The sequence below is a fragment of the Coregonus clupeaformis genome, chromosome 30 (genome assembly GCF_020615455.1).
Source record: "Coregonus clupeaformis isolate EN_2021a chromosome 30, ASM2061545v1, whole genome shotgun sequence".
Taxonomy (NCBI): domain Eukaryota; kingdom Metazoa; phylum Chordata; class Actinopteri; order Salmoniformes; family Salmonidae; genus Coregonus; species Coregonus clupeaformis.
In genome coordinates, this window is record NC_059221.1 from 12,815,110 (window position 1) to 12,842,132 (window position 27,023).

Below are 27,023 nucleotides of genomic sequence, written 5' to 3' on the forward strand. Positions count from 1 at the left end.
ATCATGAGAAAACAAGAGAGGGAGAGAGAGATTATGATTGTCTTATGATTATCTCTGGGGATAACCTGTGAGGAAGGAGCCCGGATCCGGAGAGACTTTAACCTCCGCTAACCAACGTGTGTGCGTGTCAGAGACTTGGTCAGACATGGTCACAAGGCCACCTATAATTACAGGGGGAGGGAGGGGGGGGTAGACCCAGAGGGCAACATAAGTATAAAGAAGCCTCTTATGATTTTAGATTAAAGATACAACGGGGACCAATGGGGTCCTCAGTTCAAAGGCAGGCTAAGAGATTCCCTGATTAAAAATAAGGAAGACCGAAGAGAGAGACAAAGAGGAGGCCTCTGACTACAGCCTTAAACACATAATTATGAAATTCCCCTCAGCGATGAATAAAGTACCTATCTATTTATCTAATAAAAAATGGTCCTGAGTTCCAAATCCCACTGCTGCGACCATGTCTTAATATGCTTTGTGTTGTAGTTATGACAGACAAAGATATAAAGTTTGGCGAATTTTACTGAGCATGTTTCAGTCAGCAATAACTACATAGTCAAGTGAACAAGTTTTCTGTGCGAGTACATTTGTATTTGCCTTCGCTCAAAACTGGTGCATTGAACAAAATCAAAACATATGATTCAGTATAGAGGGTCATCACACACATTGACTAAAAGCCGGAAGGTATGTTTTGCTCTTGTTGCCTTCTGAAATTAACAAATAGCAATTTTTTGAGAGACCCTCTTTACTGAATCCTCTACATTGAACCCTGTGTAAACCTACCATCAATATGTGTAACGTTACAAATTGTTACAGTAATAATGAATGTAAAGAGACAATATCCCACAATTGAAGTTACGACATACAGTAAAACAACCCTGTACCCTCGAGGATAGTAAACTAGCAGACTTTCAACAAGTGCATTAATCTGGCACAAATGATCAGATATGCTTTCTTTTAAAGTATGATTGAACCCATCGCCATCTATGGCAATGGTTGGGATTCCTGACATTTGGTCGGTAAACCTGTGGGGATTCATCGAGTGCAGCGCTGGTTCTGCACACACACACACACACACACACTTCAGAGAGAGAGAGAAATATTCTGGTTCTGCTCTGCTTCTTGTCTCTCAATCTCCCTACCTGCCTGCTGAATGACCCAGATCATGCTATTTGAATGAAGAATTGTACAACTTGCACCTTTAAATAAAGGTCAAATAAAGCAAGTATATTAACAATATTACTTCCAAATTCCTAATAACATCAGTCAGGTTACACCTGCTGTCACCATGGTAATTATAGTATCATTATGACCTAATTTCCTGTCCCTTCTTCTTCTTCTTCTCTGAGAGAAGTTGCTTCCCTCAGCTGCCCCTACGCTCTCTCTCTCCTTCCTCTCACCACTCTCTCGCTCTCCCCCCATTCTCTCTCTCCTCCTCCTCGTCTCTCTCTCTGTCTGTTTATTTGGTCAAGGCTTCTCCCTATCCCACGACTCTGTTTCTCAAATTGTCAGTTTCATACCAATTATATTTACTTTTGTGCTATTTATTTATTTGTATTTATTTTACTGGGATCAAGAGAGAGTGTGATTGGAGTGGAGAGAAATAATGGCATAAACAAGGGATGAGAGATAAGAGCAAAGGTGAAGGACTAAAAAGTGGTGGGATACAGGGAGAGTGGGATAGAAGGAGAGAAGGATAGAGGGATAGAGAGAGAGGGATACAGGGAGAGTGGGATAGAAGGAGAGAAGGATAGAGGGATAGAGAGAGAGGGATACAGGGAGAGTGGGATAGAAGGAGAGAAGGATAGAGGGATAGAGAGAGAGGGATACAGGGAGAGTGGGATAGAGGGAGAACCTGTCAAATCAAGCTGGGAAAATATGAGAAACAAAACAAACTGAAAGCGGGACTTACGTCAGACAGAAGGAGAGAGTTAGAGAGACAGACAAGGTTTAGAACTGTTACATAAAAACACAGCTTTACTGAACTACATACATACTGACAGGAAATAAGCAATGGTTTCATCTCAAATGGCACCGTATTCCCTATTTAGAGCACTACTTTTAATCAGGGCCCATAGGGCTCTTGCATTTAGACACAATGAGTTGACATTGAAGCATCTCTTTTAAGTTTGAACAATCAGTACAATCTCAATCTGAAAACATTAAATCAAATGATAAGACCATCATGTTGTTGCATTTGCCGTTTGTTTGGCTTTTTAAGCACTTTGAGATTATTTCTGTAAGGAAAAGCACTCTGGAAGGTAAACAAGACAACGGTCCCCAAGAATGATGCAGCGCCCCCTGTTGGACCAATTGAGATATTGTGTGTGACTAACACATTTCAGTTAATTAGTATAGCTCCCACCTTGGGCCAATCAGTATAATTTTGTAAATGCCGGATCTCTATGGCAAGACGCATCATTCAGCTAACTTTAGTCAAAATCGTCCCAGTGCTGTGTGAGATATCACGTCTGACTAACGTACGAACGAACAAAGATAAATCCACAGTCCCCTCCCTGATTTCATCGTGGGGGACAATAAACGATTGTTTTTATCAAATGTTTGTTTTATAATGGGGCCTGTAAAAGCTATTTATATCCTCATGACAAAACATACCAGGAAGAAGATCCCAATCAATGAAACAAAGTGTTCTTCCAGTTTGTCTAGAGAGAGACCCTGGAAGAAGTCAAAAAAAGATGGTAGAAGTATTGGCAAGAAGTCTGGACAGAGACTGCTAAGACATAGAAAGGAAGGGGAGGGGCATAGTAAGACAACTTGCCTGTCCAACAAATTGGGAGGCAATTGAAGATGATTTAATAAAAATGGGATTTACCAAACCTAACAAACCAACAGTTTATTATCAAATCATAGCCGCAATGTGTATTACAAACAAACAGAGGAAGCTTGTGACTTGCATGCTCTAGTATAGAACAGGGCTGGACTATAGGACTATAGGTCATTTCCGCAGGCCCTGTGCCCTCTTTGCACTCTTCCTCTCCAAAACAAACACGGGGAGATTTGATCATCATTCGTTTTATGAGGTTTCTGTTGTTTTGTTTTTGTTTTACGCAGTCATGGAAACCATCTCCGGGGAAATGGGTTGGGATGGATTAGGCCACTCCTCTCTGGCATCCGTGACGACAGGAATAACCAACCTCACTTCCTCCCTCTTCTCCGACTTCACATCCCTTAACAGTTCTCATGGAGGGGCAGGGTCCTATTACTGGATTATCCCCGAGAACACTTCAGCCACCACGCCCCACGCCTTACCCCAGCCCAGGGTGAGGGATCTGGGCCTGGCCCGGGCGGAGATAGGGGTCCTGGGCCTGGTGCTGGCCCTCACTACCCTGGGGAATGGCTTTGTACTCTGGGTGCTGCTCCGCAGGAGGAAACACAACGCTCCCATGCATCTGTTCATGGTCAACCTGTGTCTGGCTGACCTGGTGGTGGCGCTGTTCCAGGTGAGACTGACACCTCAGAGATTAGAGTCAACTCCAGTTTTCTTGGGATTGACCCCAGCCCTGTTTCGATTGCTAGGCACCACATGACTATACAGTAATCAACATCAGTAGCCTATGAGTGACCTAAATCACAATGACATGCTGAATGGAGAGTGTGGTAAAGCTAACATGACCATGATTCTGTCCCTTCTAGTCTGTTTACTAATGGATTTGAGCGCAACAATATGAATTAGTCAACTATTCCTACACCTCTAAATCAATGTTACAGATGTAGGATCTTAATTTATTTTGTTGCTGAGAAATGCAAACTTGCAGTGTATTTGAGTTTTAAAAAGGCTTCTAAAGTTTGTCATTTCCACTTTGAAATGTTTGACTTGATTTGCCATAAAGAACAATGTAGCAACCTCTACCAAAATGTCCATTAATTATAGTCCACATAATAATTCACATTTTCTGTTTCTGCAGGATTATTTTCCTGCTGTAGCAAACTGGCTCAAATTAAGATCCTACATCTGTATATGACCCTGTCCTAAATGACTAACACACATTCACCTACTAGTTTATGATGGGCGCAGTTCTCAAAATACAATGGAAATGGCGTGAGCATTCAAATAAATGTTATTATTATTATTATTATTATTATTCCATTGCTATGGGAGTCAGTCTACTCTGTTCCAATGTCCACACTAGCATGTATTGATTCATGGATTCTAAGTAGAATGCTAGTATCTAATGTAGCCACGCTAAATATTCTCTTATTTCCTGTTGATCCCTCAGGTTTTTCCCCAGCTGGTGTGGGACATCACAGAAAGGTTCCAGGGGCCAGATTTTCTGTGTCGCTCAGTAAAGTACCTGCAGATCGTAGGGATGTTTGCGTCCTGCTATATGATCGTAGCCATGACGGTGGACCGGCATTATGCCATCTGCTGCCCACTGCAGGCCTATCGTGGTGGGTCCGTGTCGCGCTGGAACACCCCTATTATGACGGCCTGGGGCCTGGCCTTACTGCTCTCTATACCACAGGTAGGAACACTATCACTGACCCCTGACCCCCTGGCCCTGCTGCTCTCCATACCAGAGGCAGGTAGGAACACTGAGCTTAAGCTTGAACCTAAGCCTTAACCTTAACCTCTAACCTTAACTCCATCCTGCCTGGCCCTGCTGCTCTCCTTACCATAGGTAGGTACTGAGGGGACACTTACCCTAACCTTAGTGTTATGTCCGCATCTCAGCTAAACCCAAACCCTCAACCCTAAACCTAGCTTCATGTCCACATCCCAGCTCAAACCTAACCAGTGGAAGTTCGTGCTGTTCAAGATTAGGGAGGACAATTTTTACTTTTGATTAGCATGGCTTTATTTCTATTACAGCATATTGGATGACCGTCATTCATATTCCATTCACCCAGTTCAATGTAACATCGGTAGGTTTAGGCTACTACATGATACTCAAATTTACCCTATACTCATTATGAGGTTGCTACAACCTAGCCTATGAATGAACATTCATTACGTAAGTAAACAGGTTGAGAGACAAATTGGAGAAATCAAGGTGACAGAAAGTGACACAATCAATACCCCCTTGCCTGCATCTAGCTGATCTGGGGTGCAATCATTGGTCCAAACAGTTGCAAAACGTTCCTTTCTATTGGACAAATTTAAGTAGGTCCCTCCCCGTTTCGTTTAGTTTGCTTTCGTTTAAGAAATGTTTTGCAACAGAATCGGCGTAATAAATACACCCCTGACCTGTGACCAGGTGCAAAATCTTCTCCAGGCCAAACCTTCATACCATAACCACTATCCGCTACACAGCCTACATCATTGTCACCATAGTAACATTATAGTCAACAAACTAGAACTAACGCGTTAGTAAACCCACAATCCAATCCATGTGTACAATCACGGCAAGCAGTTTAGCAGTTACACCGGCGGGCCCCGGAGGCAATGAATTAATAAAACCGAACGCTTACCTTGACTTGGAAAAGTTGCAGTCTTGGATAGCCCTAGCCAGCTAGCTAACGTAAATAGCATTCCTCTCTGTTTGAGTCAGGTTTTATTTATACATTTTGTATTTTACCCTTATTTTACCAAAATAGATAGTAAACAAAAGTGAAATAAACAATAAATATTAACAGTAAACATTACACTCAGAAGTTCCAAAAGAATAAAGACATTTCAAATGTCATACTATGGCTATAGTTGAAGTCAGAAGTTTACATACACTTAGGTTGGAGTCATTAAAACCACTCCACAAATTTATTGTTAACAAACTATCGTTTTGGCAAGTCAGTTGCATGACACAAGTAATTTTTCCAACATTTGTTTACAGACAGATTATTTCACTTATAATTCACTGTATCACAATTCCAGTGGGTCAGAAGTTTACATACACAAAGTTGACTGTGCCTTTAAACAGCTTGGAAAATTCCAAAAAATGATATCATGGCTTTAGAAGCTTCTGATAGGCTAATTGACATCATTTGAGTCAATTGGAGGTGTACCTGTGGATGTATTTCAAGGCCTACCTTCAAACTCAGTGCCTCTTTGCTTGACATAATGGGAAAATCAAAAGATATCAGCCAAGACCTCAGAAAAAACATTGTAGACCTCCACAAGTCTGGTTCATCCTTGGGAGCAATTTCCAAACGCCTGTACAAACAATAGTACGCAAGTATAAACACCATGGGACCACTCAGCCGTCATACCATTCAGGAAGGAGACGCGTTCTGTCTCCTAGAGATGAACGTACTTTGGTGTGAAAAGTGCAAATCAATCCCAGAACAACAGTAAAGGACCTTGTGAAGATGCTGGAGGAAACAGGTACAAAAGTATCTATATCCCCAGTAAAATGAGTCCTATATCGACATAACCTGAAAGGCCGCTCAGCAAGGAAGAAGCCACTGCTCCAAAACCGCCATAAAAAAGACAGGCTACGGTTTGCAACTGCACATGTGGACAAAGATCATACTTTTTGGAGAAATGTCCTCTGGTCTGATGAAACAAAAATAGAACTGTTTGGCCATAATGACCATTGTTATGTTTGAAGGCGGACTTGCAAGCCGAAGAACACCATCCCAACCGTGAAGCACGGGGGTGGCAGCATCATGCTGTGGGGGTGCTTTGCTGCAGGAGGGACTGGTGCACTTCAAAAATAGATGGCATCATGAGGAAGGAAAATTATGTGGATATATTGAAGCAACATCTCAAGACATCAGTCAGGAAGTTAAAGCTTGGTCGCAAATGGGTCTTCCAAATGGACAATGACCCCAAGCATACTTCCAAAGTTGTGGCAAAATGGCTTAAGGACAACAAAGTCAAGGTATTGGAGTGGCAATCACAAAGCCCTGACCTCAATCCTATAGATCATTTGTGGGAAGAACTGAAAAAGAATGTGCGAGCAACGAGGCCTACTAGCCTGACCCAGTTACACCAGCTCTGTCAGGAGGAATGGGCCAAAATGCACCCAATTTATTGTGGGAAGTTTGTGGAAGGCTATCCGAAACGTTTGACCCAAGTTAAACAATTTAAAGGCAATAAACTTCTGACCCACTGGGAATGTGATGAAAGAAATAAAAGCTGAAATTAATCATTCTCTCTACTATTATTGTGACATTTCACATTCTTTAAATAAAGTAGTGATCCTAACTGACCTAAGACAGGGAATTTTTACTAGGATTAAATGTCAGGAATTGTGAAAAACTGAGTTTAATTGTATTTGGTTAAGGTGTATGTAAACTTCCGACTCAACTGTATATACAGTGTTATAACAATGTGCAAATAGTTAAAGTACAAATGGGAAAATAAATCAACATAAATATGGGTTGTATTTACAATTATGTTTGTTCTTCACTGGTTGCCCTTTTCTTGTGGCAACAGGTCACAAATCTTGCTGCTGTGATGGCACACTGTGGTTTTTCACCCAGTAGATAAGGGAGTTTATCAAAATTGGGTTTGTTTTTCGAATTCTTTGTGAATCTCTGTAATCTGAGGGAAATATGTGTCTCTAATATGGTCATACATTTGGCAGAAGGTTAGGAAGTGCAGCTCAGTTTCCACCTCATTTTGTGGGCAGTGTGCACATAGCCTGTCTTCTCTTGAGAGCCAGGTCTGCCTACGGCGGCCTTTCTCTCTCTCTCTCTCTCTCTCTCTCTCTCTCTCTCTCTCTCTCTCTCTCTCTCTCTCTCTCGCTCTCTCTCTCATACTGCAAGAAATGTCGCTCAACCCTAACCCTAGCCTCAAACACAACCATAACATGACAGCCTCTGCCGACTTACCGTTGACTTGAGCTTTCACCCAACCATTTACATATGTTCTGCCCTCAGAACAATATAAAGGTAGGGACACTGGCCCCGCTGATCAGTATAGGCTACCTCAAGTGTGAACCAGGGACAGCTAGATGACATGCTGGCTCAGGAAATGAAGTCTCAATGGGACACTCCTGCCCTGACCCCAGGGCCTGCAGTCAAATGTAAGATGTTCCCTTTTTAGGCGTATTTTTAGTATCATGAGATCAGTGGAAGTTTCCTAGACAGTGTGGTCTCCTGTTCTGTTAGTTGTGAAGGAAATGTATGTTTGTTTTTGTTTTGACTCCCTCACCCCTCACCTCCCTCCATTCCCCACCCTCTCCCTCCTCCTTCCTCCAACCTTCCCCTCTCCCCAGTTGTTCATCTTCTCGCGGTCTGAGGTGTCTCCAGGAGAGTTTGAGTGCTGGGCTCACTTCGCTGAGCCGTGGGGGCTCAAGGCCTACATCACCTGGATGACTCTAGCAGTGTTCTTACTGCCAGCACTAATCATCACCGTCTGCCAGGTACTGTCTACTACTGAAACAGACACACACACACATGCACGCACGCACACACACACACACACAGCCAGCCTTAATGATCACTGTCTGCCGGGTATGACAACAAGGACACAACACAGTGTGACCACAGAACAAAATATAATATAATAGAAATGTATCCTTTTTCTACATTGACAGTCACAGCGTTAATCACGGTGCAATGCCCTTGGAGGGTGCCTGGGATCAGAGACCAGCTGCCCTCCGTTTACCAGTTCAGTTCCCATTTCATTATCCTTAAAGCTCAGGTCAAAAGTAGTGCGCTATATAGGGAATAGGGTGCAATTTGGGATTCACTCCGTATCTCTAACTTATAGGCTACCTGCCACCCCGAGAACATACAATACACAGAATTCAAAAACTGAAGCATGTCAAGCATTAATGATTTTGCATTAATGAAATTTGCTGTGTTTTGATGGAGCGGTATTTGTCAGGTACTGTTGAATAAGCTGCAGGGAGTCAGTTCTATCAGATCAGGGACAGGCCGGATGGCTGGTGGGGTAGGTGGGGTGGCTGTACTGGATGGTGTTGTGTACCGTCCCGTGGGGGATAGAGACATTCTGGGCTGCCTCCCTCTGGTCCAGTCAGACTCAGAGAGAGATCTAGCTGCTCTATTTAAGGAAAGATATTTCCAGGGTCCGGCTATTTTCTGTTTCCCCTGGCCTAATTAATACAGCCCACTGTTGACCCACTGCTGGGTGGCTGGCCTGTCAGAACACCACCCACTGTGAGAGACCCAGCGAGGAACCAGAAGAACAGCCAAATGAACTTGATCCAAGCCAAAGATTAGGGACATTGAATTAATTTGTGTTTCATATTAAGTGTAGAACTGGGTTCAAATACTATTTGAAAGTGTGTGATTTATCCTGCTTGGAGTTCCCCCGATTGGCGAGTTTGCAGTTTTGGGACTATTCTATTGGTTCCATTGTGCCAGGCAAGCTCAGTCAAGCACAGCTTAAGAGTCTGAAATGATTTGAAGTTGTGTTTGAACCCAGATCTGATCAAGTGACATCCTTGCTAACATGGTTTGGCAAGACATCATTCTAAGACCCAGTTTCTCATGACCTGCTGGGGTCATGTGCTTTTTCAGGAAACAGAATCTAGGACTTTTAATTGAGTTAGAAAGGGCTATAAGTCTGTGTTTGGATAAGTCTGTGTTTGGTATTTGTGTTGGGATGATTGGGTTTAGGAATCGGTTCCAAAATACTTCTCTGTGTGCACTCTTTTACTGTCTAGGTACATTTGTTCTATTAGTATCTACAGGTAACTGTCAAAATAAAGGAAACACCAACATTACATTTACCATTTTAGTCATTTAGCAGACGCTCTTATCCAGAGCGACTTACAGTTAGTGAGTGCATACATTATTTTTATTTTTATTTTTCATACTGGCCCCCCGTGGGAATCGAACCCACAACCCTGGTGTTGCAAACGCCATGCTCTACCAACTGAGCTACATCCCTGCCGGCCATTCCCTCCCCTACCCTGGACGACGCTGGGCCAATTGTGCGCCGGTGAAATCTCTTCAGATTACCTCAAGAAATTGACAACTAGAATGCCAAAGGTCTGCAAGGCTGTAATTGCTGCAAATGGAGGATTCTTTGACGAAAGCAAAGTTTAAATCATTATTTCTAACCTTGTCAATGACTACATTTCCTATGCATTTTGCTATATTTCCTATTCAAACTCATTCCATGTATGTTTTCATGGAAAACAAGGACATTTCTAAGTGACCCCAAACTTTTGAACGGTAGTGTATATTCCTGGGTACAGTTGCCCCATTTTTTTCTCCCATTGCTTCTGTCATTCAACCCAACCTGAGTGCAACAAAAAGTTCATTTACTTCCTCTCTTGTCTTTCCTTCCCCTCTTCTCACCCCCTTTCTTTGTCTATGTCTCCAATGTGCTGCAGTGAGTCTCAGGCTTCATCCCAAATTGCACCCTATTCCCTATTTCGTGCACCAGTTTAGACCAGGGCACATAGAGTTCTGCTCAAAATTAGGGCCCTAGTCAAAAGGAGTGGACTATGTAGGAGAAAAGGGTGCCATTTAGGATGAACCTGTCTCCAATGTGCTATAGTGAGTCAGTCTCACAGTCTGAATAGCAAACAGACAACAGGCTGAGATTTTCCCAGGGAGGAGAGAGAAGAGAAGCTCCAGGAAGACTTCAATTGACTTGAGTCATGTTGCATTATGTTAAGCAACTCTCTGTCAGTGTGTAACGCGATGCAAAACTAATAACTATATATTTTTTCAATAGCCCAGTGAAAACAACAATATATTGTTACCATTCCCAGGATGTTTGGCAAGGTTGGGGGTTATGTCCCCCTTGGGAAGCTGGATCATTTTGTCTTTTTAAAACACCTGTAACAGCCATTTTCTGCAATCAAGAACCTATGATACAACTATAGAGATCCTATATATTATTCTATTGGTTCTATATGTAATTCTATGGATAGAACTAAAGAATACGGGTAGTAAATTGTTCTCACCTGTACTGTAGTTCGTTCCAGGCTACTACATACAGTAGCATGACCTGCATATATTTTACATTTACATTTTAGTCATTTAGCAGACGCTCTTATCCAGAGCGACTTACAGTTAGTGAGTGCATACATTATTTTCATACTGGCCCCCTTGGGAATCAAAACCCACAACCCTGGCGTTGCAAACGCCATGCTCTACCAACTGAGCAACACCCCTGCCGGCCATTCCCTCCCCTACCCTGGACGACGCTGGGCCAATTGTGCGCCGCCCCATGGGTCTCCCGGTCGCGGCCGGCTACGACAGAGCCTGGATAACATAAAGTGTCTTTAGGGCATTGGTCCACCACGAGCCGCCAGAACAGCTTCAATACACCTTGACATAGATTCTATAAGTGTCTGGAACTCTATTGGAGGGATGCGACACCATTCTGCCACGCGAAATCCCGTCATTTGGTGTTTTGTTGATGGTAGTGAAAACGCTGTCTCAAGCGCCGCTCCAGAATCAACCCATAAGTGTTCAATTGGGTTGAGATCTGGTGACTGAGACACACACACACCCTTTAAACCCCCTATGATCCTTTGAGATTCTTCTTTCAAAGTCACTGAGATCTTCTTCTAGCCATGGTAGCCAAAATAATGGGCAACTGGGCATTTTTATACATAATGGACCCTACGCATAATGGAATGTTAATTGCTTAATTAACTGAGGGAAACCACATCTGTGTGGAAGTACCTGCTTTCAATATAATTTGTATTCCTCGTTTACTCAGGTGTTTCCTTTATTTTGGCAGTTACCTGTGTGTTTCTATTAGTTTTATGTATTTTGCTCTTTTAGTATCTAGCTGCATACTTCAGACATATTCAGACTCATTAAGACACATTAATTCATTCATTCATTCGTTTATTCATCTATTTCTTTCTCATTCCAGATCCGGATATTCAGAGAGATTCACAACAACATCTATCTGAAGTCAGAGAGGATGGTGTCAGCAGAGCTAAAGAAGAACAATGCTGTCATCTTCCACTTCCACAGAGTCAAAAAGGAGGACGACAGAGCGACCAGGGAGTGGGGGAGAGAGGGATGCAGAGGGGGGAGAGGAGCAGGAGTAGGAGGGGGACAGCTTCTAAAGACTATGAACAACAACCCCTCCAGCTCTCTCTGTACCCCTCTCTCACCGCTCTCCCCCCAGTCTACAGCTGTTGTACCCTCAGAGTGCTATGCCAACCTGTCCCCCTCTCCACAGTACAGCAGCTGTCACAACAACCACACAGCACCAACACAGCAAAGCCCCTTCAACACCCCAGATAACCTAACCCTCCACTCCAGCCCTGGCCTCAGTGACCAAAGGGGCTCCAGTACAGCTGTAGTTCCCCCATCATGTGACACATGCTCACATGGATCCCATGGCCCAGTCACCTCTGGTGGTTGTGGTGGTGGTTCATTGCCTCCTAACAATGGTGGCTGTTACTGTCATGAGTCCTACACATCCTTTGAGCTCCCCCTCCTTCCCACCGATGTGTCTCCTCTCCACGCCCTCCCTGGAGTACCCTCCCCACCCCCCCGGGCCCAAACGCCCCCATCCATCTCCAAGGCCATGTCTAAGACGGTGAGGATGACTCTGGTGATAGTGTTGGTCTACACAGTCTGCTGGTCCCCCTTCTTCATCGTTCAGCTGTGGGCCGCCTGGGACCCCAACCCTCCAGACCAAGGTTAGAGATTGAAGATGCACGCACACAGAAACACACACATACCAAGCACACTAAGCATACTGAGCTCCACTGTATGTCCAAATATTTGGGTCATTGAGGTTAAAAATATGTTATTGTTTTCATATCCACAGTGTTGGGGAGTAGTGAACTATATGTAGTTCAACTAGTAATTTCACTACATTTTGCATTAGTTTGGTGGTAGTTGAACTAAATTCAAATTTAGGTAGTGTTTTCCAGTATTTTAAGGGCAATTCTGCCACTTTTTCAACCTCATATTCAGTATCTCAGCATCATACCAGTATCTACATATGTGAAAACAGCACGTTTCTATGATCCGTGGTTAAAAAGATAAGAAGAAAGTTCCTAAAAAATGGTTCTCTGTGACATCACATGGTAGGATTAAAAGTAAGAAAACCTTGCAACAAGTTTCCAGCCAGTAGGAGGGTATTTTCTTGCTCCACGCATCTCATAGTATTTGAAAATCATTGTTTTTAAAATGTTTTAACTTTTGATGATGTCATCGAGTAGAACTTTTTAACTTTATATATTTTTCTGGAAAATGTAGAAATGCACCATTTCCACATATGTAGACACTGGTATTGTGCTGGATTAATGAAAATGAGGTTGAAAAGTGGTGGAATTGTCCTTTAATTTATTTTAGCCATGTAGTGGTATAGCTAACTACTGGAACTACAAACTATTATTTTTGCAAAAAGAAGAAGTAGGCAATAATTCCCTTTCTTTTTCGGCATCAGACCTGCCTCATTATCACTTGAAACATAGTTTTTGTGTTTAAATCCTACAGTCCCACTGTGACGCTGGCACGTTTTGGACTTCTAACACATTTTTAAACACCTACAGACTTCTGGATTCATCTATTTCTACTGCATCCATTGATACCAACTATTAGTCTGTGTGATTAGCGGAGGCTGAGCTAGAGCGGTGTTTGTGAGACAAGGGCCGGGGTTATTCTGACAAAACTGTCTGTAAAGTCTGAATGGTTTGAGCTACAAACTAAATATTATGACCCATCTATGAAGCTCACAAGCCACACAAGAGTAGTTAGAATGTAAGGTGTTCCAGGACAAACTATATAATTAATACTTATTAATACTGTAATAAGCTCACATAGATGCTGGAAACCATGTGTTAGATGTGTTTGATACCGTTCCATTTATACCATTGCAGCCATTACTATGAGCCCTTCCTCCGATTTAAAGTGCCACCAGTCACAACTCATCCAGAACTATAATGTATGTAAGGTCACCTTAACATAACTCAACTAGCACTGTGTCAAGTGTCGAAGAGAAAGCCTATGTTGTTGCCACAGCTTAGCTGGAAGTGCATGGTAAAGCATAGCAAAGCAGAGCAAAGTAATACGTCAAGTCCTTACTGACAGTAGATCTGCTTATAACTGAGTTTTTTCTTCTCTCATCTGAAGCAGAACACACTGGCATGCATGCACACACACACACACACACACAAAGCATACCTCAGTGTCAGTAATCAACCTGTTTAAATCCCTGCTGCTCTCACACCCCGGACAGATGTTGACATTTATTAACAATAGCCTCTGCCAACAGCTCGCACACAGAGTTAAACACACACACATGAATAGGCACCCACGCATGCAAACACGCACACACACACAATGCGCACACACACACACGTCATCATACACACACTGATTGTTATTAGCTGTGTAGTCTCTAGTCAACATCCAATTCCTCTTTGTCTTCCTGAACTGGCAATAATAAAGAGGGAGGAGGCCAATGCTTGGTGTCCTACTTAGTACATCAAAACTGTATGTTTGAAGGAGAAAGTGGCCAAAGGAAATAGGTAAAGTTTTTTAGAGGGTTTTTGTTCCAGAAGAACATTTACAGCACGTCTAATAGTGCCAGAGGGAAATTAAACTGGAAAAACGTAAACAGTTAGTTTCCACACTGAATACTCGTACTGTTAGATATTCACTACTCTCTGTTGTTACCAAAGTGGAAGAAGGGGGCCATGACCTCTATCTCTCTATGCTTGCATCCCAAATGGCACCCTATTCCCGATATTGTGCACTTGAACAATACTAACGGGCTGATCTGGGAGGACCATGTAGAACGGGCACTAGTCCAGGCTCTGTCGCAGCCGGCTGCGACCGGGAGACCCATGGGCGGCGCACAATTGGTCCAGTGTCGTCCAAGGTAGGGGAGGGTTTGGCCAGCAGGGATGTGGGTTCCCACGGGGGGCCAGTATGAAAAAAACAAAAACATGTATGCATTCACTAACTGTAAGTCGCTCTGGAAAAAGAGCGTCTACAAATTAGAAAAATGTAAATGTAAACGTAGAGAGCTATAGTGCCAGTGGATACGGTACAGCCGCCACAGGTCTTTTTCGTCAAGAAAGGGTTCACCACACCATACTTCTTGATTGACATGCTCACAGTGGAAGTGAGAGTGTATAAAAGTGTTTCTATTGAAAAGAATAGAAAGGAATAACCTGAATATAGGCTTACATACAATATACAGGCCAAGGAGACTGTGGTGGTATACAGTGCCTTGCAAAAGTATTCATCCCCCTTGGCTTTTTTTTCCTATTTTGTTGCACTACAACCTGTAATATACATTGATTTTTATTTGGATTTCATGTAATGGACATGCACAAAAAAGTCCAAATTGGTAATGTGAAATGAAAAAGAACCTGTTTCAAAAAAAATTCTAAAAAGTGGTGCTGTGCATATGTATTCACACCCTTTGATATGAAGCCCCAAATAAGATCTGGTGCAACCAATTACCTTCAGAAGTCACATAATTAGATAAATAAAGTCCACCTGTGTGCAATCTAAGTGTCACATGATCTGTCACATGATCTCAGTATATATACTGTTGAAGTCAGAAGTTTACACAAACTTAGGTTGGAGTCATTAAACTTATTTTTCAACCACTCCACAAATGTCTTATTAACAAACTATAGTTTTGGCAAGTCGGTTAGGACATCTACTTTGTGCATGACACAAGTAATTTTTCCAACAATTGTTTACAGACAGATTATTTAACTTATAATTCACTGCATCACAATTCCAGTGGGTCAGAAGTTTACATACACTAAGTTGACTGTGCCTTTAAACAGCTTGGGGAAAATTCCAGAAAATGATGTCATGGCTTTAGAAGCTTCTGATAGGCTAATTTACATCATTTGAGTCAATTGAGGTGTACTGTGGATGTATTTTAAAGGCCTACTCTTCAAACTCAGTGCCTCTTTTGCTTGACATCATGGGAAAATCAAAAGAAATCAGCCAAGACCTCAGAAAAAAACATTGTAGACCTCCACAAGTCTGATTCATCCTTGGGAGCAATTTCCAAATGCCTGAAGGTATCACGTTCATCTGTACAAACAATAGTATGCAAGTATAAACACCATGGGACCACGCAGCCATCATACCGCTCAGGAAGGAGACGTGTTCTGTCTCCTACAGACAAACGTACTGGTGCGGAAAGTGCAAATCAATCCCAGAACAGCAGCAAAAGACCTTGTGAAGATGCTGGAGGAAACAGGTACAAAAGTATCTATATCCACAGTAAAACGAGTCCTATATCGACATAACCTGAAAGGCCGCTCAGCAAGGAAGAATCCAATGCTCCAAAACAGCCATAAAAAAGCCAGACTACGGTTTGCAACTGCACATGGGGACAAAGATCGTACTTTTTAGAGAAATGTCCTCTGGTCTGATGATACAAAAATAGAACTGTTTGGCCATAATGACCATTGATCGGGGGTGGCAGCATCATGCTGTGGGGGTGCTTTGCTGCAGAAGGGACTGGTGCACTTCACAAAATAGATGGCATCATGAGGAAGGAAAATTATGTGGATAAATTGAAGCAACATCTCAAGACATCAGTCAGGAAGTTAAAGCTTGGTCACAAATGGGTCTTCCAAATGGACAATGACCCCAAGCATACTTCCAAAGTTGTGGCAAAATGGCTTAAGGACAACAAAGTCAAGGTATTGGAGTGGCAATCACAAAGCCCTGACCTCAATCCTATAGAATATTTGTGGGCTGAACTAAAAGCGTAAAGTCGCGAGCAAGGAGGCCTTCAAACCTGACTCAGTTACACCAGCTCTGTCAGGAGGAATGGGCCAAAATTCACCCAACTTATTGTGGGAAGCTGGTGGAAGGCTACCCGAAATGTTTGACCCAAGTTAAACATTTTAAAGGCAATGCTACCAAATACTAATTGAGTGTATGTAAACTTCTGACCCACTGGGAATGTGATGAAATAAATAAAAGCTGAAATAAATAATTATCTCTACTATTATTGTGACATTTCACATTCTTAAAATAAAGTGGTGATCCTAACTGACCTAAAACAGGACATTATTACTAGGATTAAATGTCAGGAATTGTGAAAAACTGAGTTTAAATGTATTTGGCTAAGGTGTATGTAAACTTCCAACTTCAACTGTACACCTGTTCTGAAAGGCCCCAGAGTCTGCAACACCGCTAAGCAAGGGGCACCATGAAGACCAAGGAGCTCTCCAAACAGGTCAGGGACAAAGTTGTGAGAAGTACAGATCAGGGTTGGGTTATAAAAATATCAGAAACTTTGAACATCCCACGGACCACCATTAAATCCATTATTCAAAAATTGAAAGAATATGGCCACAACAAACCTGCCAAGAGAGGGGCCGTCCACCAAAACTTCACGGACAAGGCAAGGAGGGCATTAATTAGAAAGGCAACAAAGAGACAAAAGATAACCCTGAAGGAGCTGCAAAGCTCCACAGCGGAGATTGGCGTATCTGTCCATAGGACCACTTTAAGCCGTACACTCCACAGAGCTGGGCTTTACGGAAGAGTGGCCAGAAAAAAGCCGTTGCTTAAAGAAAAAAATAAGCAAACACGTTTCGTGTTTGCCAAAAGGCATGTGGGATACTCCCCAAACATATGGAAGAAGGTACTCTGGTCAGATGAGACTAAAATTGAGCTTTTTGGCCATCAAGGAAAATGTCTGGCGCAACCCAACACCTCTCATCACCCCGAGAACACCATCCCCACAGTGAAGCATGGTGGTGGCAGCATCATGCTGTGGGGATGTTTTTCATCGGCAGGGACTGGGATACTGGTCAGAATTGAAGAAATGATGGATGGCGCTAAATACAGGGAAATTCTTGAGGGAAACCTTTTTCAGTCTTCCAGAGATTTGAGACTGGGACGGAGGTTCACCTTCCAGCAGGACAATGACCTTAAACATACTGCTAAAGCAACACTTGAGTGGTTTAAGGGGAAACATTTAAATGTCTTGGAATGGCCTAGTCAAAGCTCAGACCTCAATCCAATTGAGAATCTGTGGTATGACTTAAAGATTGCTGTACACCAGCGGAACCCATCCATCTTGAAGGAGCTGGAGCAGTTTTACCATGAAGAATGGGCAAAAATCCCAGTGGCTAGATGTGCCAAGCTTATAGAGACATACCCCAGATACTTGCAGCTGTAATTGCTGCAAAAGATGGCTCTACAAAGTATTGACTTTGGGGGGGTGAATAGTTATGCACGCTCAAGTTATCTGTTTTTTTGTCTTATTTCTTGTTTGTTTCACAAATTATTTTGCATCTTCAAAGTGGTAGGCATGTTGTGTAAATCAAATGATACAACCCCCCCCCCAAAATCTATTTTAATTCCAGGTTGTAAGGCAACAAAATAGGAAAAATGCCAAGGGGGTGAATACTTTGCAAGCCACTGTACGTGCTAGTATCTAGAATACACATAATGACATATATACACAATCTCTCTCACTGCTTATACCAATATTTAATGTAAGGGGCAAAACCAAATACACAGACTATTGAAATACACTTACAGGACAAAGTCCCAATTACTGGGTATGAATATGATAAATCTACACCAATGGAATGACATAGAAAGTAACTGAAATATGACTGCAATGTACCCAAGGTCTGCTCAAGTGCAGGGAGACCACAACATGGAACTGTAACTGCCCCACAAGGAAAGGCACAGGCTAAATTAAGTTACATGCATACATAAGGCTAAATATACAGTGCAAGGTAGCATGAGTCTACATAAAGGTTGTAATTGTCCATAAACACTGCTTTAAACAGACAACATGAACGTGATAATAATATCCTCAACGAGGCTGTCATGAGCACTCTCTCTCCCTGGTAGCAACATTAATTGCATTCAATTATCTTCCACTCTGCTCACCTCCCTCTCTCTACTCAGCCTAACTAGCTCCACCTGCCCTGCTCTGCTCTTGTTACCTGGGCCAGCTGCACTGCATTTCCCACTCACCATCCTCACCTTGCCTCACTCTGTTCTAATTACTCTGCCAGCTGAACTGCATTTCCCCACTACCTCTCCCAGTATATCAAGCCCTGGTTTTCAGCAGCAAGCCCTGTCAGATCGTCTTCAAACCCGGACCCAGTAACCTGCCTGTCTGCGCTCTGACTCCTGTTTGTGATACCGATCCTTTCTTGACTGCCTCCTTGTTCTACTGCCCCGTCTATCCCAACCTGCCTTCTGGACCTCGACTACTCTCCGATCTTCAGCCCCTCCGGTCTCCGACCACCAGATGAGCGTGCCCAGACGTTTCACCACCCTCAGCCCGATACGCCGCTCCATCACTGGGGAACACACACACTAAGCACTTGGACTGGACACCCCCGGACATTTGGCGACCCCCGAGCACAGGTACCCACAGGAGGACCCTGAAAGACCCCTGACACCCCTGGGACTCCTCTTCCCGCCTGTAACCTTGAATAAAGAACTCTGAATTTGAACTTGCGCTCTTGGGTCCTCTTCTGTGCGTGACAGAACGATCTGACCATCATGGACCCAGCGCACTCCCTGACACACGATGGAGGAAGAGCCAGAGAGGACCGCCTACAGCGACTGGAACGCTCTGAGGGAGACATAAATCGGATGGCTGGCGACATCGCTTCCCTTCTCCAGCTATTCAACCAGCAGCAACAACAGTTCCAACTGCAGCAACAACAGCTAGCCCAAGCCCTGCAACTACTCTCAAGCCCGGCTACTCCACCTGCACCCCCCCCTGGTCCTTTTGTTCCTGTACCACCGATACTCCTTCATCCCTCCGCTGGAGGTCCCAATGCTGCAGGTCCGGCAGTGCTGCCACCAGATCCCCACGCTCCTGAACCAAGGATTGGGAACCCGGAACGTTTTGATGGCAACCAGAAGCAAGTAAGACCATTCTTGAGCAGCTGCCGAATCCAGTTTGCACTACAGCCCAGGACTTTCTCAACAGAGGGAGCCAAGGTGGGGTGTGTCATCACACATCTCACCGGTCGAGCTCGGTTGTGGGGAATCGGCGAATTCGACCGGCAAACCCCAGCCTGTGCCTCCTTCAGTGCCTTTGAGGAGGAGATGTTAAAGGTCTTTGACCTAGGCTCGCCAACAGCCGGTAAGCGTCACAAGCTCTGCTCACCATCCGTCAGGGCAATCGGACAGTGGCAGACTTTCTCCATTGACTTTCGTACCCTGGCCAGTCAAAGCCTCGCTTAACCCAGAGGCACTGGTGCAAGCCTTCCTCCATAGCCTGGCGGACTATATCAAGGACGCAGCTTGTTTCCCATGACCCGCCCCTCAACGCTTGATGCCGCCATTGACCTTAGCCGTTCGCGATTGACCGCCGTATACAGACCCGGAGGAGGGAGAAGGGGCCGTCTCAGTCAACCTGCCATCCGTACTGGGTCGATACCGCTTCTGTCCAGCCCCTGCCTGTCAAGTCCCATAGCCAACTCAATCAGCCTGAGCCCATGGAGATTGGCCGTGCCTCTCTGACTCCCGAGGAGCGTCGGCGCCGTCCTAAGCTCCAACCTTTGCCTCTACTGTGGTGGCGAGAATCACCGTGTCGCTACTTGTCCGGCAAAAGCCGCAGCTCACCAGGTGTAGGGGAGATCCGGGTGAGCCTCAACAAGCCTTCAGTCTCCCTCCATCCGAAAGACCCTGCTTCATCTCCGCCTTCAGCTTTCTGACAAGACTCATACATTGGCCGCCTTCTTGTGGATTCCCGGAGCTCGAAGCAAACATCATGGACCCTGAGCTTGCACAGCAACTGGGCGTGAACCATCATCAACTGACACAACCCATTCCTGCACGAGCCCTGGATGGGCATCATCTTGGCACTGTCACTCATATCTCCGCCCCTGTGACAATCCTGCTGTCAGGAAACCACCAGGAGTCCATCCAGTTTCACCTCCTACACTCACCTGGCCAACCACTCATTCTTGGATACCCGTGGGTCTGCAGCACAACTCCCCACATCGACTGGGAGACAGGAACAGTCCGTGAGTGGGGAAGGAGTTGTCACCAGACCTGTTTAAGGGGGGCCACCCCTGCCCGTTCACCGGGAAGGATCTAGCGCTACCTCCCGACATATCAATGTTCCGGCCTGTTACCACAGCCTGAAAGAGGTGTTCAACAAATCCAAGGCGACATCTCTACCCCCCACACAGACCCTATGACTGCGCGATTGATCTCCTGCCTGGCACAGCTACCTCCCAAGGGTCGTCTGTATTCACTGTCAGCCCCGGAAAGAAAGGCCATGGAGGACTACATTAATGACTCTCTTGCCTCCGGGATAATTAGACCGTCGTCTCCCCCACGCAGGAGCGGGATTCTTCTTTGTCGGCAAGAAGGACGGTTCTCTTCGTCCATGCATAGATTACGGGGTCTGGAACGACATCACGGTTAAGAATCGCTACCCACTGCCCCTTACTTTCGTCTGCCTTCGAACTGCTGCAGGGAGCCACTGTATTCACTAAGCTGGACCTTCGCAATGCCTACCATCTGGTGCGGATGAGGGAGGGAGACGAATGGAAGACAGCGTTCAACACACCAACCGGCCACTATGAATATCTCGTCATGCCCTTCGGGCCTCACCAATGCCCCAGCAGTTTTTCAAGCCCTAGTGAATGATATCCTCAGGGACATGCTAAATACGTTCGTATTTGTGTACCTGGACGATATTTTAATATTCTCAAAGACTCTGTCAGAACACACGCACCACGTCCGGTTGGTCCTGCGCGCCTGCTGGAGAACTCTCTTTCGTGAAGGCAGAGAAGTGCGAGTTCCATGCCAAGACCGTTTCATTCCTGGGGTATGTGGTGACCGAGGGCAGCATTCAGATGGATCTCACGAAGGTGTCGGCTGTCACTTCCTGGCCAGTTCCTGAGTCTCGAAGAAGTTGCAACAGTTCCTGGGCTTTGCCAACCCATAGGAGATTCATCAGAAACTATAGCACAGTGGCTGCACCCCTCACGGCGCTAACCAGCACTAAACAACCGTACCAATGGACATCAGCTGCTGATAAGGCCTTCAATATCCTCAAGACATGTTTCACTTCTGCTCCCATCCTCCAGATGCCAGATGCAGCAAGGCAGTTTGTGGTGGAGGTAGATGCTTCGGACGTGGGAGTGGGTGCAGTGCTTTCTCAAAGAGCAGCTGAGATGGCAAAGATGCACCCTGTGCCTTCTACTCCCGTCGCGCAACCCCCTGCCGAATGCACCTTCGACATTGGGAACCGCGAGCTGTTGGCTGTCAAGCTCGCCTTGAAGAATGGCGGCACTGGTTAGAGGGGTCAAAGGAACCATTCGGTAGTGTGGACAGACCACAAGAACCTGGAGTATATCCAAACAGCCAGGAGGCTGAACTCCCGTCAACAGCGGTGGTCTCTGTTCTTACTGCGCTTCAATTTCACGCTCTCCTACCGCCCGGGATCTCGCAACATCAAACCTGATGCTCTTTCCCGGATGTTTCAGAAGGACGAGACCACCGCCATGACAGCTCCCATTCTTCCCAGCCACTTGGTCGAGTAGCGGCCCTCACCTGGGAGATCGAGAAGCAGGTCATGGAGGCTCTTCGGGACCAGCCAGGTCCAAGCACCAGCGCCCCCAACCGTCTGTTTGTTCCAGCAAATCTCAGGCCACCTGGATTCAGTGGGGCACGAATCCCGTCTGGCCTTGTCATCCCGGCATCACTGCACCCTTCATCTGGTCCGCCGGCGGTTCTGGTGGCGGGGGATGAGACGGGATGTCGAGAATTCATCCCGAGCTTGTCCCACTTGTAACCGAAACAAGACTCCCAACCAGCCTCCCTGCTGGGTTGCTGCAATCCCTACTCATAGCCCAAGAGGCCCTGGTCCCACGTTTCACTGGACTTTGTTACGGGCCTTCCGCCCTCTGACGGACACACAGTCATCCCTTACCATTGTTGACCGCTTTAGTAAGATGACCCACTTCGTGCCCCTTCCCAAACTACCTCTGCTAAAGAGACCTCCCAGGTGGTCCTGGAACATGTGTTTCAGTATCCATGGCCTACCCCAGGATATAGTGTCAGACCGGGGCCCGCAATTCTCAGCAACCTTTTGGAAGGAGTTCTGTCATCTCCTTGGGGCCACCGCCAGCCTATCGTCTGGATTCCACCCGCAGTCAAACGGCCAGACTGAACGCATGAACCAGGAGCTGGAGAAGGCACTGAGGTGTGTGGCTTCCCAAAATCCCCGGGCCTGGGCTCAACACCTGCTCTGGGTGGAATATGCCCATAATTCATCTCACCAGTTCCTCCACCGGGCTCTCCCCCTTTCAGTGTGTCTACGGGTATCAACCTCCACTGTTTGCCAGCCAGGAGGCGGATGCCACCTGTCCGTCTGCTCTTGCGTATGCCCGCCGCTGCCGCCGCGACTGGGCCCAGGCTCGCACTGTGCTCCTGAAGTCTGGAACCAGCTACGCCGTCGGTGCCAACTGACGGAGGACCCCAGCACCTACTTACCGGGTTGGTCAGAAGGTCTGGCTGTCTGCCCGGGATCTGCCGCTGTGGTTGTATCAGAAAGCTGGCCCTCGCTTCATTGGTCCTTTTCCTGTGCAGAAAGTCATCAGTCCAACGGCGGTCCGACTTCAGTTGCCCGCTTCCATGCGGGTCCACCCCACCTTCCACGTCTCCAAGGTCAAGCCGGTCCATGAAAGTCCCCTGGTCCCTGCAGCTCCGGCGCCACCTCCTCCGGCGCCTCGTAGATGGCGGTCCTGTCTTCACCGTCCGGCGGCTGCTCCGCTCTAGGCGAAGGGGTAGGGGTCTCCAGTACCTCGTTGATTGGGAGGGGATATGGTCCAGAGGGAGAGGACCTGGATCCCGGCCAGAGGATAGTGGACCGGACCCTTATCACTGACTTCCACCGACTACATCCTGATCAGCCTGCAATCCGTAGGGGCCGTCCAAGAGGGGTTCCTAGCCGTCCGGCCCGCCCTGCTCCTGTCTCAGTGCCTGTCCTGTCTCCCGACCGTGACTCTCCAGCTCCTTCTGAGGATGAGGAGATTCACTGGACCGCCGGAGGAGTTCTGACCCGCCGCCTGCTCCCTCCACCCTCCCGGCATGATGTTGTTCTTGGGACTTCTGGGGCCGTCCCTTGAGGGGGGGGTCCTGTCATGAGCACTCTCTCTCTCCCTGGTAGCAACATTAATTGCATTCAATTATCTTCCACTCTGCTCACCTCCCTCTCTCTACTCAGCCTAACTAGCTCCACCTGCCCTGCTCTGCTCTTGTTACCTGGGCCAGCTGCACTGCATTTCCCACTCACCATCCTCACCTTGCCTCACTCTGTTCTAATTACTCTGCCAGCTGAACTGCATTTCCCCACTACCTCTCCCAGTATATCAAGCCCTGGTTTTCAGCCAAGCCCTGTCAGATCGTCTTCAAACCCGGACCAGTAACCTGCCTGTCTGCGCTCTCGACTCTGTTTGTGATACCGATCCTTTCTTGACTGCCCCCTCCTTGTTCTACTGCCCCGTCTATCCCAACCTGCCTTCTGGACCTCGGACTACTCTCCGATCTTCAGCCCCTCCGGTCTCCGACCACCAGATGAGCGTGCCCAGACGTTTCACCACCCTCAGCCCGATACGCCGCTCCATCACTGGGGAACACACACACTAAGCACTTGGACTGGACACCCCGGACATTTGGTGACCCCCGAGCACAGGTACCCACAGGAGGACCCTGAAAGACCCCTGACACCCCTGGGACTCCTCTTCCCGCCTGTAACCTTGAATAAAGAACTCTGAATTTGAACTTGCGCTCTTGGGTCCTCTTCTGTGCGTGACAGAGGCATGTGGAACAGAGCATAAATTAGCTGGCATGACTGGCTAGCACCTAGGCTAGCTGGCTAGAAGTAGCATGAAGCACATGGAAATGAAAATACCTTCTAAACATGGTAAATAACTTGACTGCCTTAGCAACACCCAACTAAAGAGGCAATTACATGTACAGTACTTACAATTAGATGCACGCAATAACACAATTCATATAATTATTTTAGAATCAATTTCACAGAATAACAAGACAAACACAAGTTCTTTATACAATCAACATTTAATAACACTAATCAAAATATTTACAAACATAATGAGAATGATCATGAAAAGGTAGGAAATAGAATGAAAGACAAGAAGTAAAGACCTCAAGATCCTGAACATTAAATGATGTTATACTCAGTCTGTGATCAAAGTATGTTGTGGCTTCATGATTGTTCAGGCCGCATGGACAAGAACAGAGGAAGAAGATGGCTGTGTGTCCATTCTGCTTGAGTTGGTTGGTTCCTCCTTCAGGTTGCTCCTTTAGTTCTGAGTTGGTGTCCTTAAGCTTGTTGCTCTTCTCTGTTGGCTCCTTACTTGAGTTGCAGTGGCTGTGCTCTAATTGTCTTCTCCTTCTTTCCTTGAAGAAGGTTAGCTTAAATGTACCGTTCAGGCTACATTAGCTCTTTAAAGGCTCCTTGTATTGACAGTGCTCAATACAGGTACTAATCCCTAAAAAGGACTTTCCCTAATTTATCAGTTCACCAGTTCTTGCCATTAAAGGCGAAGGTCCATGCAGGCCCTGTGGTCGGCCTACTGAAGATGGAGGTTCTTCTCCCTCCTCGAGAGAGGTCCAGCTTGAGAGGTCCAGCTTGAGTGGTCCAGCAGAATAAAAGGCTAAGAGCTAAGAGAGAGAGAGAGGGAAGCAGTGCTTTCTAGTCCCGTGAGGTCACATGGTATCGCACATAGGAGTGAAGGGCCACTTTTATGACCCTTTGTATTGGAGAGAGAGAGAGAAAGAGAGAGAGCTTGGAGGAACTCAGTAGACCATAACAGTTCAGCATTATAGACAGACAGTAAAAGTATGTTCAACATTGTTCAACATATGACATTAAAATTGACACGTCGCTACACTATCTATGGAATAAGGTGCCATTTGGGACCTCTGTTGTTAGCAAAGAAGAGGAACTTCTACTGTATATGACCCCTTACATCTCTATATCTCTGACCTTCACACTCTATGGCTATCATTCAGCTCTGCTGTAATTAACTGGTTGTAGCCTACGGCTGCTGTGCTGCTGGCTCTGGCAATGTAATATCCCTCACTGCCCTGCAGGCTAACTGATGGCTATGTGTGCGTGCGTGCGTGAGTCCGTGCGTCCGTGCGTCTGTATGTATGGGTGTTTTTGCCTGATCGCGTGTATGTGTATGGGTGTTAATATGTGTGTGTGTTTGCCTGATCGCGTCTGTGTGTGTGTTTGTCTGATCACGTGTATGTGTGTGTCTTTGCCTGACCGTATGGGTGTCCTCTCTCTCTCTGCAGGTGTGGCATTCACCATCCTGATGCTGCTGGCCAGTCTGAACTCGTGTACCAACCCCTGGATCTACACCTTCTTCAGCAGCTCTGTGTCCAGGGAGCTACAGGCCCTGCTATGCTGCAGACCACAAGCCTCCCGCAGGGGCTCCATACCTGACGACTCCACCACCACACACACCTCCACCACCAAGGACAGCCTATACTGACACACTCACACATTCACACGTGCGAACAGTGGGGTCAATAATTGAGGACACCCTTGATAAAGATGAGCAAAATAAATAATACAAATATTGAAAGCTATTTTTGTTGTTAAATAATTATATTATTTTATACTAATACAATTGCTCAGAGAAGGAGATTTTGTTAAACAAGTAATAAATAAAATCTAAAAAAGATAGGGATCGAAATTATTGACACCCCTGTTTTCAATACTCCAGCACCCTCCCCTTGTGAGGATAACCACACTGAGCCTTAAAAAAGACAATTGGGAGGGATCTTAGACCATTCCTCCATAAACAATCTTTCCAGATCCTTGATATCCTTCGTCTGCGGCGCGTATGGACTGCGCTCTTCAATTCAAACCACAGGTTTTCATTTTTTTTAAGTCTCAGTGTTGTTATCCTCACAAGGGGAGGGTGCTGGAGTATTGAAAACAGGGTGTCAATAATTTCGATCCCTATCTTTTTTAGATTTTATGAATTACTTGTTTAACAAAATCTCCTTCTCTGAGCAATTGTATTAGTATAAAATAACATAATTTCCAAATCTTTTGGAGCACACGCACTCCCCAAGGACAGCTTATACTGTCTCACACACACAAACACCACCACCTCCACTGCTGCCAGCACCTAAGACTAGAGGACAGCCCGCACTGACCTTCAGGCAGCAAACACATTTCCCCCAACACG

The 27,023-nt window shown here is 45.7% G+C and overlaps 1 protein-coding gene across 1 annotated transcript; it reads left to right on the plus strand.

Moving 5' to 3' along the window:
* The first annotated feature begins 3,071 nt into the window (after nucleotides 1–3,071).
* LOC121546753 (vasopressin V2 receptor-like) lies at nucleotides 3,072–26,400 on the plus strand. The gene is made up of 6 exons (XM_045209307.1): nucleotides 3,072–3,458; nucleotides 4,236–4,481; nucleotides 8,118–8,264; nucleotides 11,711–12,122; nucleotides 12,249–12,491; nucleotides 26,119–26,400. Exons 1-6 carry the CDS (start codon nucleotides 3,072–3,074, stop codon nucleotides 26,316–26,318), a joined length of 1,635 nt encoding a protein of 544 aa, XP_045065242.1. The 3' UTR covers nucleotides 26,319–26,400.
* Nucleotides 26,401–27,023: the final 623 nt, after the last annotated feature.